This window comes from Podarcis muralis, chromosome 6, assembly GCF_964188315.1.
Source record: "Podarcis muralis chromosome 6, rPodMur119.hap1.1, whole genome shotgun sequence".
NCBI lineage: Eukaryota > Metazoa > Chordata > Lepidosauria > Squamata > Lacertidae > Podarcis > Podarcis muralis.
The window spans coordinates 4,239,351-4,258,489 of NC_135660.1; the positions used below are offsets into that span (position 1 = coordinate 4,239,351).

Consider the following 19,139-nt stretch of genomic DNA (forward strand, 5'->3'; position numbering starts at 1 on the left):
TTACATTCTTGGGGTGCCATTTTGTCTCTGAAGAGCTGCCCATTACTTCAGTCTAGTGCATCCTGAACAACAACCAGCAAACTGACATTTCTCAATCACATAGAAGAGCCTTCTTGCAGCCTGGTGCCCTCCAGAGGGCTGGGGCTGGTGGGGGTTATAGTACAAAACTTAGGAAGGTAAACAGTTTGGGGATGTTTTGCATAGGGCCTGTTGCTTGGCCTAGAAAATGGCAGCGTGTGGCGATTTCTTGTTTAAGAAAACCACTTTTGTCTGAGTTACACCTGGAACATACTTCCAGAATCCTCTGGGGCACAGACAGGTTGCTCATCATTTAAAGGAACCTCGTTCCCAGCCATGCCATCTGCCCATCTAGTTCAGATACGACTCCTCAGACTGACAGGGACTCTCCAGGGTCTTCCCCATCACCTGCTGCCGGTTATTTCTCTGAAAGCCATGAATTGTCAGGTGCTCAGGAGTTCATCAGCATACAACAAGAAGGAAGGTAGAAAGGGTCCCTGAGGAACGGGTGGTCTCTTACACTGAATGTAGAATAGCTGCCTTGGAAGCAGATACACTTAACGCTAATGCCGTCCTTGACAGATAACACTACTTTTGTACATTTGGAGTGTTATGGGCTAAAGCTGTCCTTTTCATCTGACATCCTTGTAAAGATCCAGGTTGTGCCGCTGTTGAGACAGCTGCCATTAAGAGGCCGTGAGGCTACTGCAAAATAGGTTCGCACCCCTCCATTCCTAATTGTGGCAACAGGAAATTCACCCTTCCTCCTGTGAGGAGTTTGGTATTCTGCAGGTGGCTTTCAATAAGTACATTTGTTTTGGAAATTTCCATTATCGGTCCTGTGCGTCTGAAGAATAGCTATTTTTAGCGTGTGCAAGGGGCTAGATTTCTGGCTGGAGTGAAAATTAAATGTTTGCACCGTGCTTGAAAGTCTGCGGTTGCCTCTTACATGTTGGGGTCGGCTCTTTGGCACTGTGATGCGTGCGGATGTGCTGTTGCTGCCCCTGTCGAAGTGTTAACTCTTTCACAGAGGAAAAGCTTTGTGCCTTCAATATTTTCAGAAGGCAAATGAGTCCATAGAAGCTTATGCCATAATAAATGCCTTAGCTCAGCAGTTCTCCACCTGTGGGTCCCCAGATGTTGTTGGACTACAACTCCCATCATCCCTGACCTCTGGCCTTGCTAGCTAGGGGTGATGGGAGTTGTAGTTCAACAACATCTGGCGACCCACAGGTGGAGAAAGGCTGCCTTAGCGGAATGCTGTAAGACTCCAGGTTCTGGGGAACAGAGTAGCAAGTGATAGGATTTGATTTGAGAAGTCCCAAAGGACGTGTTTGAAATATCACTCCATTCTGGAACGGGGATGCTCACTCGACTTTCCAAGAACAAGTGTTTCTTTGAATTAAAGTATAATTCTCAGGAAAAAGACAAAACATCATGCACAAACGGTTTCATGATGAAGCAGGGTTATGGTTAGCTCAGAGGGTGGGGAAGGACGTTCATTTATAAAGGGCAGGACTTGAATTGCTGTTTTCCGCTTCTGAGCAATTACAGTTTAAGAAGAATGGGCACGTTTGTTGATAAAGATGGGTGACAAAAATGGTGAGGTCCCTGGAGACTCAAATCCTTGTAAGGAAAGAATGGAAAGCGTTTGGCTTGGAGAAGAGACTGTTTCTGTTGGTTAGAGCCTGGTGCTGATAACGCCATGGTTGCAGGTTCAGTTGCCATATGGGACAGCTGCATATTCCTGCATCGCAGGGGGTCGGACTAGATGACCCTCAAGATCCCTGCCAGCTCTGTGATTCCATGATTCTATGAAATAATACAATGGCAACCTTCAGGTTTGGATTTAAATGATGGATCAATAATTTGCTCCAAAAGGAAGGTAGGGCCCAGACCTGTGGGTTCAAATTTCAACGAAATCAGTGTAGATGAAATTGACGGGAGGGATCAGGCTGCCTCAGAAAGAGGTCAAGTCGCCACCTCTCAAGGATGCTGTCGGAGAGCCAGTCTTCTTCATCGCATGGGTTTGAACTAGAAGACCTTTGAGAACCCTTTTGACACCTTGTTGTTGTTTTGTCGTTTAGTCGTGTCTGACTCTTCGTGACCCCCTGGACCAGAGCACGCCAGGCACTCCTGTCTTCCACTGCCTCCCGCAGTTTGGTCAAACGCATGCTCGTAGCTTCAAGAACACTGTCCAACCATCTCGTCCTCTGTCGTCCCCTTCTTCTTGTGCCCTCAATCTTTCCCAACATCAGGGTCTGTCTTCTCTTCTCATGAGGTGGCCAAAGTACTGGAGCCTCAGCTTCAGGATCTGTCCTTCCAGTGAGCACTCAGGGCTGATTTCCTTCAGAATGGATAGGTTTGCTCTTCTTGCAGTCCATGGGACTCTCAAGAGTCTCCTCCAGCACCAGAATTCAAAAGCATCAATTCTTCGGCGATCGGCCTTCTTTATGGTCCAGCTCTCACTTCCATACATCACTACTGGGAAAGCCATAGCTTTTACTATACGGACCTTTGTTGGCAAGGGGATGTCTCTGCTTTTTAAGATGCTGTCTAGGTTTGCCATCGCCTTTCTCCCAAGGAGCAGGCGTCTTTTAATTTTGTGACTGCTGTCACCATCTGCAGTGATCATGGAGCCCAAGAAAGTAAAATCTCTCACTGCCTCCATTTCTTCCCCTTCTATTTGCCAGGAGGTGAGGGGACCAGTGGCCATGATCTTCGTTTGACACCTTAGCATGGCTGATGGGAAAGTGTGGTTGAGGGGATGTTATACTTTGCAAAGCAGCTGGCTTACAGAGTTCCTGATTTTAATGTTTCTTCATTGCTGTAGCCTTAAATGTTCTCCTTTTGTTTGTTTTCATAATGCCAAATTATATTCCATTTCCCCCCTCCTGTAAGAGGTTTTACTTGAAGACTCCCATTCATTAAAGGACCTGACTCTGTGTGTGTGTGTGTGTGTGTGTGTGTGTGTGTGTATTTAATGCAAGCAGATACTGATTCTAGGGTGCTGCTGCTCATACACTGGAATAGCCGACTCCCAGATACTGTATAAAGCATGGATTCTGCTGCAGTTTAGGCACTTGCTGAAAACCTTGTTTGCTTTGGTATTCGATGGCTCATGACTTCAGCTGTTACAATTTTCAGTTTTTGGGCTGCTGTGTATGCCGTACTGTGTGCATTTTGTTTTTGTACATTACATTCTTTTTACTGCTGTAAACCACGGAAATACGTTTCTAATGACAAGTGGTCTACAAATATTTATAATAAATAATAAATTCTGATCTCTTTATGTGTGTTGAACTTGGTTGAATAATTGCTGAAGTAATCGAAAGGCAAATGTAGTTTGTGTCAGGGCCCTAAAAACCTTTACTGTGAATGTTTAGGTTCATTTATTCAAAGCCTTGTCACTCCCTATCTTCAGAGCAGCTCGTTTGATGCCAGCTTTGAGCTGTTGTTTGAGAACAAAGTGACAAATAGCTTTATGTGTGAGGCAGTTTATCGTCCTCAGGCCTGTTCTAGCTTTAGAAAGAATTGCCTGGTACAGCTTGCCTTCACCCTGAACCTCCGTTCCCATCACCTTCTTATTTACATTACTAGTCAAAGTTGCCTCTTGCAGGCGGCAGCAGAATCCAAGCTATGTTTAGCAGAAATAAGTGTTGCTTCCTTTCCCTTTGGTTGCAAGACTTTGCTCCGTACTTTGCAGCTCTAAAGGTGTGGTGCTCTTTACACTTCAGTGAAATGTAATTTCTCCCTTTGCTTTTCTCTTTTCTTCCTCCTTCAGGACTCCTGAACAGTGTCCAAGTGTAGTTTCCTTGCTGTCAGAAAGTTACAACCCCCACGTCCGCTACGGAGCAGCCATGGCCCTAGGAATCTGCTGTGCTGGCACCGGGAACAAGGTAAGGTCAACAGGCTTGCTGTCCTTCCTCTTCCATCAAGGCTGATACCTATACCTGAAGAATTCTTGGCTGGAAGGAACTCCAGAAAGTCCACGCTGCCCATTAAGTCCACCATACAGTGTGCTGCACGTAACCATGATTCCTTGTGTTAGGATTGCAGCATAAGACTTCAAAATAGAAAAATGGATCTATCACCTGGTTTAAAGTCAATTTAATGTATATTTTTTGAAGAAAAATACATCCTATCTTTGTTTTTAGGTGATACAGACACCATCTGACCAGTTTTTCCTTCCTAGGAGATAAAAGGGAACGGTTCCTAAAAAGGTGCCCGCTCTCTGCAGTTTTCCTAAGTACGTGCCAGGGGCATTTCTCAGCCAAAGGAATGCACACAGCAGATAGGCAACTCTTTATTGTCAAAGGTAACACTTACAGTCACTTCTACAACTCTGGATCCTGACAGACACCAGTTGAGTGTCTAGGCAGCTATTCCCAGGCCAGTAATCTCAAATGGACTTGAACCGAGGGCCTTCATGGGCCGCTGCTTTGCTGTTAGGCCTCCTGCAGACCAGCTCTTCATCTCTCTGTGCCCTTCCACCATGATCAATTACCGGCTTTTCCTGTCTCTGTGTAAGCTACCCCTTCCTGTTTGCAGACTCCCATATAACAGAGCATCTGCTACATTCAGCTCACGGATTCTGCTCTGTGCTTTTTTGCCCTTTCATATTCCTGTTTTACTTCACCTTCTGAGGATCTCCTCCGCCTTGCCACACTCTCACATGCTCTGCAGAAGCCTGATATACCCGGATTAACTTTCTGGAATTGATTTACTGTCAGCGACTGTCAGCACGCTGACATGTGTGCACCGGGCGAAGGGGGGCTGGAGTCTTGACTTGGGAGAGGGGGGCAGCGGTCTGTGGGGACCTGTACCAGCCAGGAGGCAAGAATCAGAGGCAGGAGAAGCGTCAGAGCCGGAGGAAGAGGCAGGCCAGGCAAGTGAAGGGCCAAGTGCTTCCTCACCTCTCACTTGCACCACTGTCTCCCAGAACCAGGAGAGAACTGAAGAGGGAAGAGCAGAGTCACCTTTCACACAGGCGTAGTCTCATGCGATGTGTACGGGAAGGTACATAGAATCATAGAATCATAGAGTTGGAAGAAACCACAAGGGCCATCGTGTCCAACCCCCTGCCAAGCAGGAAACACCATCAGAGCACTCCTGACATATGGTTGTCAAGCCTCTGCTTAAAGACCTCCAAAGAAGGAGACTCCACCACACTCCTTGGCAGCAAATTCCACTGTCAAACAGCTCTTACTGTCAGGAAGTTCTTCCTAATGTTTAGGTGGAATCTTCTTTGCTCCGTGTCCGCTTCTCTGGAGCAGCAGAAAACAACCTTTCTCCCTCCTCTATATGACATCCTTTTATATATTTGAACATGGCTATCATATCACCCCTTAACCTCCTCTTCTCCAGGCTAAACATGCCCAGCTCCCTTAGCCGTTCCTCATAAGGCATGGTTTCCAGGCCTTTGACCATTTTGGTTGCCCTCCTCTGGACCCGTTCCAGTTTGTCAGTGTCCTTCTTGAACTGTGGTGCCCAGAACTGGACACAGTACTCCAGGTGAGGTCTGACCAGAGCAGAATACAGTGGCACTATTACTTCCCTTGATCTAGATGCTATACTCCTATTGATGCAGCCCAGAATTGCATTGGCTTTTTTAGCTGCCGCGTCACACTGTTGGCTCATGTCAAGTTTGTGGTCAACCAAGACTCCTAGATCCTTTTCACATGTACTGCTCTCAAGCCAGGTGTCCCCCATCTTGTATTTGTGCCTCTCATTTTTTTTGCCCAAGTGCAATACCTTACATTTCTCCCTGTTAAAGTTCATCTTGTTTGTTTTGGCCCAGTTCTCTAATCTGTCAAGGTCGTTTTGAAGTGTGATCCTGTCCTCTGGGGTGTTAGCCACCCCTCCCAGTTTGGTGTCATCTGCAAATTTGATCAGGATGCCCTTGAGTCCATCATCCAAGTCGTTGATAAAGATGTTGAATAAGACCGGGCCCAAGACAGAACCCTGTGGCACCCCACTAGTCACTCTTCTCCAGGATGAAGAGGAACCATTGATGAGCACCCTTTGGGTTCGGTCAGTCAGCCAGTTACAAATCCACTGAGTGGTAGCATAGTCAAGACCACATAAACTGGTGGAGAGAGAATGGAATGGTCCCCTGTTGCTGATGGACCTGGGAATAGCTGCCTCAATGCTAGATTGGTGTTTATAGGTCTCCAGAGCTGCAGGAGCAACTGTAAGGGCTCTTTGACAATAACAAGTTCACCCTCTGCCGTGTGCATTTCTTGACTGGGAAGGGCCCCTGGTATTTCACTTTGATTCACCAACCCACAAATCCATTATGCCCCCTTGTTCAGACTCCTTGGTCCATCTTTCGAAGAGGCATTTCCTTTTAAAGATCTGGATCTTCCTCTCCTCCCTGCGCCAGGGCATGCTCTCTCCACCCGACAGTGATGAGGACTAAGCACCTATGTTGCAGGAAGGGTGGAGCAAGCCCACGTTTTACCCCCTCTTCGTAGTGCAAGCATCTGCCTGTAGTGGACAAAAATGGTCAGCCGTTTGGAATTCACAGTCTGAGTCTGTTTTATTTCTCAATTTGTATGGGCAGGATAATAGAACCTGCTTGGCTGCAGCTCTGTACTTTTTTATTGTTTATTTCTAAAATAAAGGATCTTGAGCATCTGTTTATATCAGTGTGTCTTCCAGGGCCTGCATCAACCTATTTTAAAGGCCAAGTTAATATTTTAGAACTGGGGAGATTGGAAACGGAGTTAAGCTTTTAGTTAGGCCAAAGAGGCACTTCCCTCACGCATCCCCTATAAATAGGCATGAACTCACACAATGTTACAGATTAGGCCTGGGCCAATAAATGCACAAAAATACAACTCGGCCTTGTAAAAGGCCATATAATTAGAGCAAAGGTTTTGGAAAGCTTGTGCTGTGAAAGAAACAAAAAGTTCAGAATAATAACCCCTTGTACCCTAAACCTGTACTTCATCAGCCTGTCTTTTATTTAAGACATTGCTTCTTCAGGTGATTTTTAAACCTGATTCTATCAAGGATGCTATAGTAGTTGGATTTCCTGTGTCAGCCTGGCGGGTGGGGGGCAATGGACTGCACGCCCTTTGAGGTCTCTTCCACCTCTCTGATTCTAAGTGGGTCATCAGATCCATTTTCCAGCTCTAAAGTGGGTTAGTCAGTAAATTTGGCGTGGAACGTATGCATACTCAGCTGTTACTGGGAATCCCCACAGTGCTGATTCAGGTGTGTAAGAGGCTGAGGTTTCTACAGCCCATTCTGTGCTAAGAGTATTGCCCTCTGATGCACATCATCATGGCCTGGGTTTTGATCATCAGATGTAGAAAAAATACTTTCCCAGGCCTTCAACTAGGTTTGCACCGAATTCCAAGTTTCTGTGAGGTGGTGTGGTTTTTTTTGGGGGTGTGTGTGTGCAAATACCCAATTTTTCTAACAATCTGAGTGCGTTTGAATTACATAATACCACATTTCAGCTTTTAGTCACATGGAGGTACACAATTCTGATACCCCCATAACTGAGGAAGTCATCCATGTGTTTTGGCCTATAAAGTATTTCCATACATTTTAGATATTCCCTCCCTTTCCTCACATGCTTTCCCACAACCCAGGTTCTTAAGTTTTTAGAGGTCCAATTCAGAGACTGGTCCTTTGAGAGAGGTGAAAGTGTGATTGGGGAATAGGATTTTCTCAGTGTGAGGCCTGAGGCACATCAATGAGTCAACTAAAGTGCATTGATGTTCAAGGAGCTCATCAAGGCTGGTAGTGGCGAGACAAGACAAAACTCCCCGTTGCCTAAAATAGGCATCATTTATAGCATCAGATAAATTGCTTACCTGTCACACCTAAGCTTCTAACAAACACAGATTTCCTTCAGGAAAGTGTTAAATCTCCCTTCTGTTTTTGAGCGTCAGTGGAGGAAATGCTTTTTAGAAAACAGTAATCGCTGTTTTCACACCCTTTGCCCTGTTATCCTTGTGGTGGGCAAATATATCAATCTCAATAAAAATAAGCAAAGCTCTATTCCGTGGCCTTCTTGAAGATCCTAATCTGATAATCCTGATGAAAGCCTGGTGTTTAAAAAGTAATACAGTTAATATTATGTGTGCTCTTCTTTTTTTCTCCGAATAGGAAGCAATTAATTTGCTTGAGCCAATGACAAATGATCCTGTGAACTATGTGCGTCAAGGCGCTTTGATTGCGTCTGCCCTTATCATGATCCAGCAGACAGAGATCCTCTGCCCAAAGGTGAGTAATGGATCTTCAGCCGGGGAGGTATGCAAGGGAGGAAAGCCCTTGGCTGAAGGAGACAGAAGCTGCTGTAGCCCTGCAATAGCAGTTGCTTTAGCGAGTGGCATTCTTCAAGGAACAAAACTTCATTTTTGTAACGATATTTGACTCCAGTAAATTGCAAGAAATGCTTGGGCGTGAGGATCATTATATCAAAGTGTGCCATCTCCAAGGAGCTACCGTTGTTGCTGTCCAGGGGACAGAAACCTCACAGAAACGCTCCTCTTTCCCCAGGCAAACCGCTGAGGTCGCTGTTTTAAACTTGGAGCAGTTTTCATTTTACCGCCTGTTTGAGTGGACTATTGGTCTTTCAGTTTGCATTCAGTAGCATGTTTGATTTTACACCTTTCCCTGGTTTATGACTCGGCCTTCAGTGCAAGGAAAAGCTAAACAGGAGAGTAAAAACTCTTCAGAGACCAAAGCCACAGGCCCAGCACAGGTAGATGACCAACTGGGTGGATCCATTGCACAGTTATGAAAACAGCAGAGCTCTGGAGGCCTTGGGTGCAAATGCGTTGATTTGATGGGGACAATCAGCATATCCAAGGAATGTTTACTTCTTAATGGGTCGTCCATGCAGAGGAATGCGCTGAAGTTCATTTCTAGTCTCCAGTGGCAAGCAGGCAGCCTCTTGGGCCTCTGATTTTGGCTCAGGAGCACATTTCTCTCCCAGTCTAGATCGTGGGATGGCCGCCCACAGTCCTTCCCAGGCTAAATGAAGCTTTGCTTCGTACCACGCAGCCTGAAAAGGCAGTGACGGAGCATTGTGTTGGTGACTCATTTTTCAGTACGTCGCTTTCTCAAACTTCTTTGGAAGCGCTGCTCTCTGGGATATTGCCCTACATTTTTTTACTGAATTTGGAGGTTTCTTTCACTTCTGTATAGCAGGGCTGTACGTGGGCCCATGGTCCATACTAATAAATAGCATGTGTGAGCATATCTTGTGTCTGGCACGAAGGTTTTGTAACCTAGCCATACTGGATTTCCTGGAACAGGCCACCATTCTAAATTGTTGTGCAAATTTTTGAAGTGTAACTCTCTTCTTTAAAAATAGCACCTTGTCCTGGGAAACTACATGTTTGGCTTTCTGGGAAAGGCATCCTGGATTTAAGTTGTTGCAGCAATGTAAAAAAAGCAAAATGCCTTCTCGAAACGGCAGTTTAAAAAGTAATATTCTTTCTCAGTGTAGGTTGGGGTGGATTCAGTTTAAAACAACACACCTGTAGCATAAGACATCTGAGAACACCCACATGTAAAAGCCTCCCTGTTTGTACAAAAGTGCTAAGCAAGAGGCCTTGGCAAGCATCGTACCAGGTTGTTCCAACTCTCTGATGCATGTAATGTCATTAGTTAATACATCCGATGTAAAAGCCTCATCCTGTTCCTTTGCATGTTAGACTTGGGAAATTGGGAGGCATCTACTGAACGTGAGCACAGCTCTCTCCCTTTCCTGCTGCTACTGCTCTCCCCACATATTGTGCCAGTGGTGCGCTGTGTGATATGCAAGACGACGCAGAAGTGAGAAGCTACCTGTCCAGAATTCCTGCAGTCTACAGAAGATGGGCAAGAAAGGTGCAGGGCGTTGGAGATCTGTACTTTGTAATCATTACTGGGGCTAAGATATGGGGGAATAGCCGAAGAGCTTCTGTGGTTCAGGAAAGGCTGATGAAGAAGGCTACCTTGATCATTGGGGTAGTGCGTCTGGCTGTTAACCAGAAGGTTGGTGGTTTGAGTCCAGCCAGGGGCAGCTGTGGGCAGGATTCCTGCATTGCTGGGGGTTGGACCAGATGATCCATCGGATCCCTTCCAGTTTTATGATTCTAGGGCTCTCTGTAGTCCAGACTTTTTAAAAATAAATGTGTAAACTGTATAAATTATTTCAATCAAGACGAGTTACATGATTTTGCCTATTTTACATTATTCTGACCCACCACAGATTTTTCCCGGGCAGGGGCAGTTGCAAGGAGCTGAAGCTCTGCACTCTGAACATGGGCAGTTTTATCCTGCATCTTTTCTGGCACCTGGGACATTGCCCACACTGTGTCAAGCCTGCCACAAAACCCTTAAGGACTAAAAACTTGATTTTTGATTTTTTTAAAAAAGAGGGGAGCAAGAGATTCTCAGAAAGCTGAACCAGGTATAACATTTTAATGCTTCAGCTTTCCTTGGTTCCTGTGAAGTTGGAGCAACATATGTTCTCGATTAAGTAAAATGCTGCATTTTGAAACCCTAGGCAGAGATAGAAAGCATCTTCAGATTTCATTGACCAATAAAACACTGAACAAGTGCGGTCAAGATTGAAAGCAAGGCAGTTGTAAGTGCAGTGTAGTCTCTAAACCAGTATGCAATTTTTTAAAGTGCACATGTCATACAGACAATATTGGTGTTTGTTCCTTAAGCTTATCCACAGGATTGGCCCTGCTGCTTGTTTTACTGGATGCAATAGGGGTGAAGCCTCATTGAAAATATGTCTGAATTTTTAAGCCAACCTGTACAAAGAACCAGGAAAAATTATTATCCTTGGTTGACCATACCAACAGGCACCACAGCCAAACACAGTGTGCATCATCCCTATCTATTTCTGAACAAAAGGAGAGGCTCATGAGGCACTATCTCTTTCTGGCATTTGGTTTGTAAAGCAATGCAGAGTTCTTATCAGATGAAGAAAGCTCACTGAATATGATCAGCTCGGAAGAGCAAGGCCTGTCTTGTTTGCTAATGGTTTTATGCAAGCCGTTTTGGGATCCTTTTCAGCAGTGGAGTAGGGTGTAAATGCTTTACCTAATTGTCTATGAATACAGCTGAGGATGGGGAAAGTGGAACTTGATCTGGATGAGCTCATGGATTACTCTAGAGAGCAAGTAGAGTCAACTGCAGGATAATAAGCCCTCCTGCTAGATGCTATTGTCTTACCGGCTTGCTGCAGAAGAAGGAAAGAGGGTGGGTATTGGTTGATCCAAAGCAGATATCTGTACAGCTCGGAAGACATGGGAGCAATTAGCATCTTTGATTTTCAAAAGATGAACTAGATCGAGTGGAGAGTTAGTCTTAGTGCAGTGGAGCATAATGTTGGACTTGGACGTGGAAGACCTGTGAAGCTGGACTCACTTCTGAGCCCTGGCAGATCCAGACGTTCTTGGCACCAGTACCCCATCCATAAAATAGGAATGATGAATTTTCCCTTGGGGTGGTGGAAAAACAGAATTAAATGCAGGGCCAGCCCAAGACATTTCAGCACTTGAGGCGGACCCCAAAATGGCTCCCCCCTGCCCGCCAGGGAAGAAAGGGTAAGAGAGGATCCACATCTATGATCGGGAACAAGGGAGGAAGCAAATCAATAGCAAGATCTGCTGGCCCAGTGGATTCTGCCGCCTGAGGCAGTTGCCACGCTGTGCCTCATGGGTGGGCCGGCCCCGATTAAATGTTGTGGGGGGTAGGGTTTTGGCACTGCGGTAAATGCAGCCTGCCGTGGGGGATTAAAACCCAAGCTGCTTTTGCTCTGCATTGCATTACTAAAAGACCTGCATCTAGCCACGCAAGTCACATTATTTTGCAGTTGGCTTTGTGAATTGAGAGCCATTATGATGAAGTGGATTGGGTGTTGGATCTGAACTGGGGAGACCTGGCTCCAGATCCCTACACGTGCATGAAGCTCACTGTGAATGGACCTGGGCAAACCTACCTGGACCCCAAGATGTAAGAGATAACACAAAGCTTTTATAGTACGCTGAGCTCAAGCACACACTCTCTGCCTATGGCTTCCCACAACTGCTGTTCCTTTGGCTTCTTTTTTTGCTTTGGAGCCTCTTTCATGGTGCTGGTTCTAGCCTTCAGAGGACCAGTTACCTGCTCCCATGTAGGGCTGCCTGGGAATTGAGATCAGTGTCCCTTGCTCTCAGCGCCATCTCAGGAGACTCAGCAAGTGAACATGACCCTGCATTGCCCTCCCAGTTGGAATTGACCCAGCTCCCTCTCCATGTGGCATCTACCAGAAACAGAACACACCTTTACTTCAATGGGGGGTTTCTTTGTGAGAAACTAGCCAAGTCGTACTCTTGCTAATTTTAATGTAGAACATAACCGACTCTTGCAGCTGCCAGGCTTGTGGTTTGGTTTGGTTTTTAAGTTTTTAGTTGCATTTCCATTTTACTGATCATATTATATTAGTAATATATCCAATATTCTGTGGTATCCAACGAGTGTGCCCTGTCAGCATAAGGATCAATGCTTGCTCAATTAAACTTTCCTCTCCTGGCCCCCACACCCCACACCCTGCACCCTTCCCCAAATCTGCTTCAGGGGCTTGGGGGAACCCCAAAAACAGACTTAAGGGGCGTGCAGGCATTGGGGGGGGGCACTTCCATTGTGCAAGCAGAAATCCTTACACTGATAGGACATGCTGGTGGTATTACTATCCTGTGCTTTCATGGTTTTGTTGTGTGCCACTTTGATTACTTTTAATAAAAGGGCAGGCTATAATTTTGTTATTAACCTTTCCTGCAGTGAGTGGCCACAGTGTCAGTGGTTGCTGTTGCCTTGGCTGGTGTTGGGGGGCTTGCCCTCGCTTCACTCAGGGCAATGGGGAGGGCAAGCAAGTCTGGCTGATGCACCCTCAGACATTCCCTGGAATCCCTGCGCTCCTGTGGCAGGTAGCACAGCGTTCCTCGCCAAAAGGATTGACGCGGACTTCGGCAGCCGGAATGCAGAAAATGCAGGAGCCGCTGCTTCTGAGCAACATCACATAGTCCATAAAGCCTGCCAGTTGCACAATGGAATGGCAAAAGTGCTTCATTTCCAGGAGCCGCAATGAGCTGTCGAGAATGAGCCGTCCTGACAGTTGGAGCTATAAACTGAGCTGCCGTGTTTGGGGAGCAGCCTTCTGGGGCTGTATTTCATCGCTGGCTCCGCTGTGAGTTAGCTGAATATAACCTGAGTGGCAGATTCAGTGGGCAGCTACTGATCACATCCTCTTGCTTCCTCTTGAAAAGTGGCGCTGATGGACGCTCCACCATGTGTCAGTCCAGCAAGAGAAGGGGCTCTTAAAGACATTTTCAGGCAGCAGTTGGGAAGACCTCCTTTGACCCTGCAGTGCATCTCAACCGGGCCTGGAGCCAATCCCCACGATGGCTGATGGTGTCGGGGGAAATAGTGCCCTGGTTTCTCCCTTGCAGCTGCTTATTGTGGTAGCTTAAAGCAGCAGTGGGGGACGCGGGTGGCGTTGTGGTGTAAACCACTGAGCCTTGGGCTTGGCGATCAGAAGGTCGGCGGTTCAAGGCCCCATGACAGGGTGAGCTCCCGTTGTTCGGTCCCAGCTCCTGCCAACCTAGCAGTTCAAAAGCATGCAGTGCAAGTAGATAAATAGGTACCGCTCCGGCGGAAAGGTAAACGACGTTTCCATGCTCTGCTCTGGCTTCGCCAGAAGTGGCTGTGTCATGCTGGCCACATGACCTGGACAAACTATCTGCGGAAGTGGACAAATGCTGGCTCCCTCAGCCTGTAGAGCAAGATGAGCGCTGCAACCCCAGAGTCATTTGCAACTGGACTTAAGTGTCAGGGGTACCTTTACCTAAAGGAACAGTGGTCAACCAGGTGCTTAATTTTCTGCCTTTGTATCTCACCTTCCTTACATCCCAGAAGCCAAGGGTTCCCAGGCCGTCCACACATCTAGGCACTGACCAGAACTACACCTGCTTAGCTTCAACAAGGTTGCGGCCTCCTGTGCTTTCAGAACATATCCTCAGACATGAGGGCTCCCAGAGTTTGTACCACAAAGCCAGCTCAGAACTTCACCAGCAGTTGGGAGGAGATAGGACAACACTGGGCTTCAGGTGTTCGTTAGGCCCTCTCTCCCAAGTATGTCTGTGTTGCGGAGTCATAAAACCAGGGTTTGCGGCACAAAAGTGGCTTGGAATTTTGACATAAGCAACGCTGGTTTATGTGTGTTCAGTAGGACCCTGCTTTTAATATGTCAGTGCGTACTTGTAGGTGGTGCCACAGAATAGAACACAATTTTGATTTTTGAAGGGTTTTCTGGGATTGGACGGTTTGCTTGGTTACTTTCTCTAAGACATTGAGTGGGCTGCTTTTCAGGTCTCTACCAGCCTGTTTAATTTTGACCCCTCAGCAATAAAGCGTAGCTAGTAGAATTCCTTTTGACTTGAAGGCTTGCTGTAGACGATCCTTGCGCCCAGTGAACTCTAGAGGAAGAGATTGTGGCATTTGCTCTGGAGTGCTGTGAACAAGATAGCCCTGGCGGTTTGCTTTAACGCCGCAGTTGGTAGCCTTTTTTAAACGCAGGAGCTGAGCTGTTCTGGCTTTCGTCAGCCACTGAGATGGTGAATGGCCTGCCGCAAATGAAGTGGAGTGAATTGCTGCCTGTGTTCCAATGTTGTCCTGGACGCCACCCAAATGTACCCCAGCAGGCCTTTTTTCTAAGGCCGTAAAACTTCAAAGAGCCATGGAGTTCTGTCGAGAGGGTGGAGGGCATGCAACCCACAGACAGGTTTCATACCTTGCTCTAAAAATATCGCCGTGTGGCACATCCTTCCCAGTTCTGGTCTTCTGGCCTGGCAGACCTAAAGAGCCGACAGTTAACCACAACGGTAGGGTGTCTAGAATAGACGTGGATGGAAGGAGGGATTTGGAGGTAGTCTTGCTGTGAAGGGAAGTGCTCTTGTGCAAACCCCCCTCCCCAATTCATTTCAGGGGGGCTGATAACTTCAGTCCACAAGCCACCATCCTGGTGGGCTGCAATCCCTGCTGTTAATTAGAGGAAGAGGGGATACTAAATCATTTAGATTTTTCTCTTTGGGCACCCACCCCATCCGGGGTTATACTGTAGGATTCACAAGCTAGCAAATGTAGGCTTTATGAACAGGGCAGTGTTCATTATGCCCTTGGCGTGGCAGGGAGCTGAAATTCTGCACTTGAAATTCTGCACCAGGAAACACTGGGTTCTGCAGCAGGTATAAATTATTTCACTTGGCAGAATTTATTCTCCAGTTTTTACTATTTTGCATATGTCTTGCTTTATTAGTCAAAGGGGGAGGAGTTTTGCCCAAGCCACCTCTGCCTTCTGTGGAGTCTTAGCAGACATTGCCCCATACTTTTCCAAGCACATCTTTGCTGTCCCATGAGGACTTGAAACATGCTGATGGGGGGGGGAGGGTTAAATGCGAAGCCTCAGTTTTTGGGAAGGTACATTCTGCGTCCAGTATTCTGTGGGCTTTCTGTGCTCCCCTGGAATTTGTGGGTTTAGCGTGGAGTTTCCTTCAGGTGCTGCGCAACTGTTTTCTGGAGCAATTGTATCAATAGCCTGGGTCTGAAATACAGTGGTACCTCGCAAGACGAATGCCTCGCAAGACAAAAAACTTGCTAGATGAAAGGGTTTTTTGTTTTTTGAGCTGCTTCGCAAGACGATTTTCCCTATGGGCTTGCTTTGCAAGGCGGAAACGTCTTGCAAGTTTGTTTCCTTTTTCTTAACACCGTTAATACAGTTGCGACTTGACTTCAAGGAGCAACTCATAGCACGCGGTGTGGTAGCCTTTTTTGAGGTTTTTGAAGACTTTGGTGATTTTTGAAGCTTTTCCAAAACTTTCACGACACCGTGCTTCGCAAGACGAAAAAAATCGCAAGACGACAAAACTCGCGGAACGAATTAATTTCGTCTTGAGAGGCACCACTGTATGCCAAAGAATGCAGAGACAACAGCAAAGGTTCTTTTGCAGTCTCTGGCTGCTTTACATGTCAACAGACCACCAAAGTACCATCTTTGAAACAGAGTTTCCGCCACACACCTTTTTGGCTTTTGTTCTCTGTAGAACTTGCAACATGTATAGCAGCCGAAGGTAGTTTGCAAAAATTCCCCTCTCCCCCTCTTTTTTGGTTTGATTTCCAGGCCGAAAGCAGGCAGGCCACTTTTAATGTAGGAAAAGCCTCTTTCTGTGGAGAGGGTTAGCATAGTGGTGGGGGACCTGGGGGCCTCAAGATAATGGTTAGACTCCACTTCCCATCAGCCCCAGCCAGTGTGGCCATTGGTCAGGGATGATGGAAGTTGTAGTCCAGGGACATCTAGACAGCATCAGGCCCACATCATACTCTATGAATTTCTCACTTAAAATGCACATACACCCAGAAATGCAAAAGCACAAATCAATGTAATCCTGTGGAACATTTAGTAGGGCCCTCATTGTTAAAAATGAGTCGTGCCTCTAGTTTACTCAGGTCATTAATTCCCCAATTGCGTGCCACGGTGATGTTCGCATGCAGCAAGAAATTGAATAAACGCTGCAATGATGAGTCCCAAGGCCTCTGAAAAGGCTGCTTGCTGGGTATTTGTATGATTCATCACAGCTCTAGCCATTCCACTTTTCAGTCAGTCTCCCCTTGCAGGTACAGAGGTAGAAATCTGACACATGTGCGCAGTGAATGTGATTGGGTGCAGGAAAGCAAGCAGAACTGCCTAGCACCTGAGAGGGTGTTGCTTGCTGCATCTCTGAGTGGCTGTTCTGGAAGACCCTTTAGATCAGGGACTTGGGCAACAAATAGGGGATGGGAGATACGGGCTCCTCTGTGGTGTGTGATTCTTCAGTGTTCAGATGACAGGCATGCTTAAGCTCTCAGAACCGATTCTGGCATTGCCATCAATCACCTCCCAGTCGGATGTGGCTTGCCAGTCCCTGGACTGCCTCCTAGAGCGTCGCTGGTGGCACTGAATAGCTTGCATACCCAAGTGCCGTGTCGCAGGGGTCCAGCCAGCCCTCCCATTGTATGCAGAGCCCTTTACTGTCAGACTGCAGACGCCAGTGTGAACATTAGCAGATCTGCGGAATGTCTCCCAGCTCCGGCCGTGATCTGTTTCTCTGAAGATTTGATTACGTTGTGGATTCTAGATCATGGCCCGTGTGGCTAGCAACTTTTTTCCTCTATCTTTTTTTTAATTTTCAGAGTTTATAGCAACTGTCAAGGTCTTATAAACAACATGAGCCCACATGTTCTGGAAGCCACAGGAATGAAGAGGCAGCACCCTGGGCAAAAAGCAACCTGGTTTTAATCTGTCTTCCACGTGCTGCAATGCCTTTTGGTTTCTGTCTCTCCCCGCTGACACCCCCCGCCCCAAGCAAAAGTGTTGAAAGAAGCTCAAGCACAACATCCTCTGCTCTGCTGGAATATTTTAGGCTTTTATGTGTTCCCTCCCTCATAAGCAGAATCTCGTACCAGGGGAAGAATTTGGCACCCTGAGAACATCAGTTGTTGGGAAGAGCTGTAAAACTTTCCCTTGTTGGGCTGGCATTCAACATCTGGATTAAGCTGGCATGTGTGCAGGAGGGTAACTTTAATTTCACTGGTGTGGTGGTCTTACTATGTGTGTCTTTTTAAAAATGAATCGTTTGCCCATTCTGAGCCGCCAGGAAGGAATGGAAAAAAGAATCATGGAGTTGGAAGGGACCACACCGGTCATCTAGTCCAACCCCCTCCAATGCAGGAATCTTTTGCTCAATATGGAGCTCAAACCCACAACTCTGAGATCCAGAGTTTTGTGCTCTGCTGACTGAGCTATCCCAGGAGGAATTGAACTGTGTAAATTTTAAACCACAAAAAAAGTTGTCGTGTGTGTGTGGTATATGGTGGGAGAAATGTGCTAAGAGGAAGGCACGCTTGGCAAATCCACACCGTGATGAACTCTCACCCGGAAACCAATGTCCCCACTGTGGAAGGACATGTGGATCCACAATTGGCATCCACAGTCACTTACGGACTCATTGTTAAAACCGTGTTTATGGAAGACAATCTTACTCGGCTACGAGTGATAGAAGAAGAAGAAGATATGGTGGTGGGGGAGATGTTGTTGTTGTTTAGTCGTTTAGTCGTGTCCGCCTCTTTGTGACCCCCTGGACCAGGGCACGCCAGGCACTTCTGTCTTCCACTGCCTCCCGCAGTTTGGTCAAACTCATGCTGGTAGCTTCGAGAGCACTGTCCCACCATCTCGTCCTCTGTCGTCCCCTTCTCCTTGCGCCCTCCATCTTTCCCAACATCAGGGTCTTTTCCAGGGAGTCTTCTCTTCTCATGAGGTGGCCAAAGTATTGAAGCCTCAGCTTCACGATCTGTCCTTCCAGTGAGCACTCGGGGCTGATTTCCTTCAGAATGGGGAGAGATAACTTTAGATAAATTTACTTGTGATTCATATAGAATCATAGAACTGTACAGTTGGAAAGGGACCCCCTTGGGTCAGCTAGTCCAACCCCCTGCAACACGCCGTCCCCCATCCAATTTGAAACCATACTGGACCCTGCTTAGCTTGGCAAATGTGCTATCAGTTTTATTGCTGCACCACTACTGTTGCCAGTGACAGTCAGTGTTGCAGATGCCGTCTAAAAATGGCATTGGCATATGTGCTAGGCTTCTCCAAGGGTGGGACCCTCAGGCCTATAGTTGTTAACTATCTACCTATCAGACACCAATGTTTGTCATGGGACCTTGATGGGCAATTTATATAGGCAAAGGGAGCAGTTGAGCCCCAGAGAAGTGCCAGGAGAGCAGATGGCTAGCCTGCGCTTCTGCACCAAGCCATTCCACCGCCCTGCCTCCGGGACATGATACAGGTGCCCTGTTTCTTTTGCACTTGATTTATTTCAGACTGAATCCGACTCCTTCCTAAAGGAGATCTGGAAAGCACTATAAAGTAACAGAAAGCAATAGAAAACAGGGGCACTCTCAGCAGCTCAGAATAACTAAGAGGGCACAAAAGCCCGATTACCGTATTTTTTGCTCTATAAGACTCACTTTTTCCCTCCTAAAAAGTAAGGGGAAATGTGTGTGCGTCTTATGGAGTGAATGCA

At 46.8% G+C, this 19,139-nt stretch overlaps 1 protein-coding gene across 1 annotated transcript in view; it reads left to right on the plus strand.

The window, feature by feature from the left end:
* Positions 1-19,139, plus strand: part of PSMD1 (proteasome 26S subunit, non-ATPase 1) — an 89,194-nt gene that overhangs the window by 52,494 nt on the left and 17,561 nt on the right. Inside the window, exons 17-18 of the mRNA XM_028731931.2 lie at positions 3,803-3,917; positions 8,143-8,259. Of these exons, the coding sequence (XP_028587764.1) occupies positions 3,803-3,917; positions 8,143-8,259 (232 nt within the window). The remainder of the gene's footprint in view (positions 1-3,802; positions 3,918-8,142; positions 8,260-19,139) is intronic.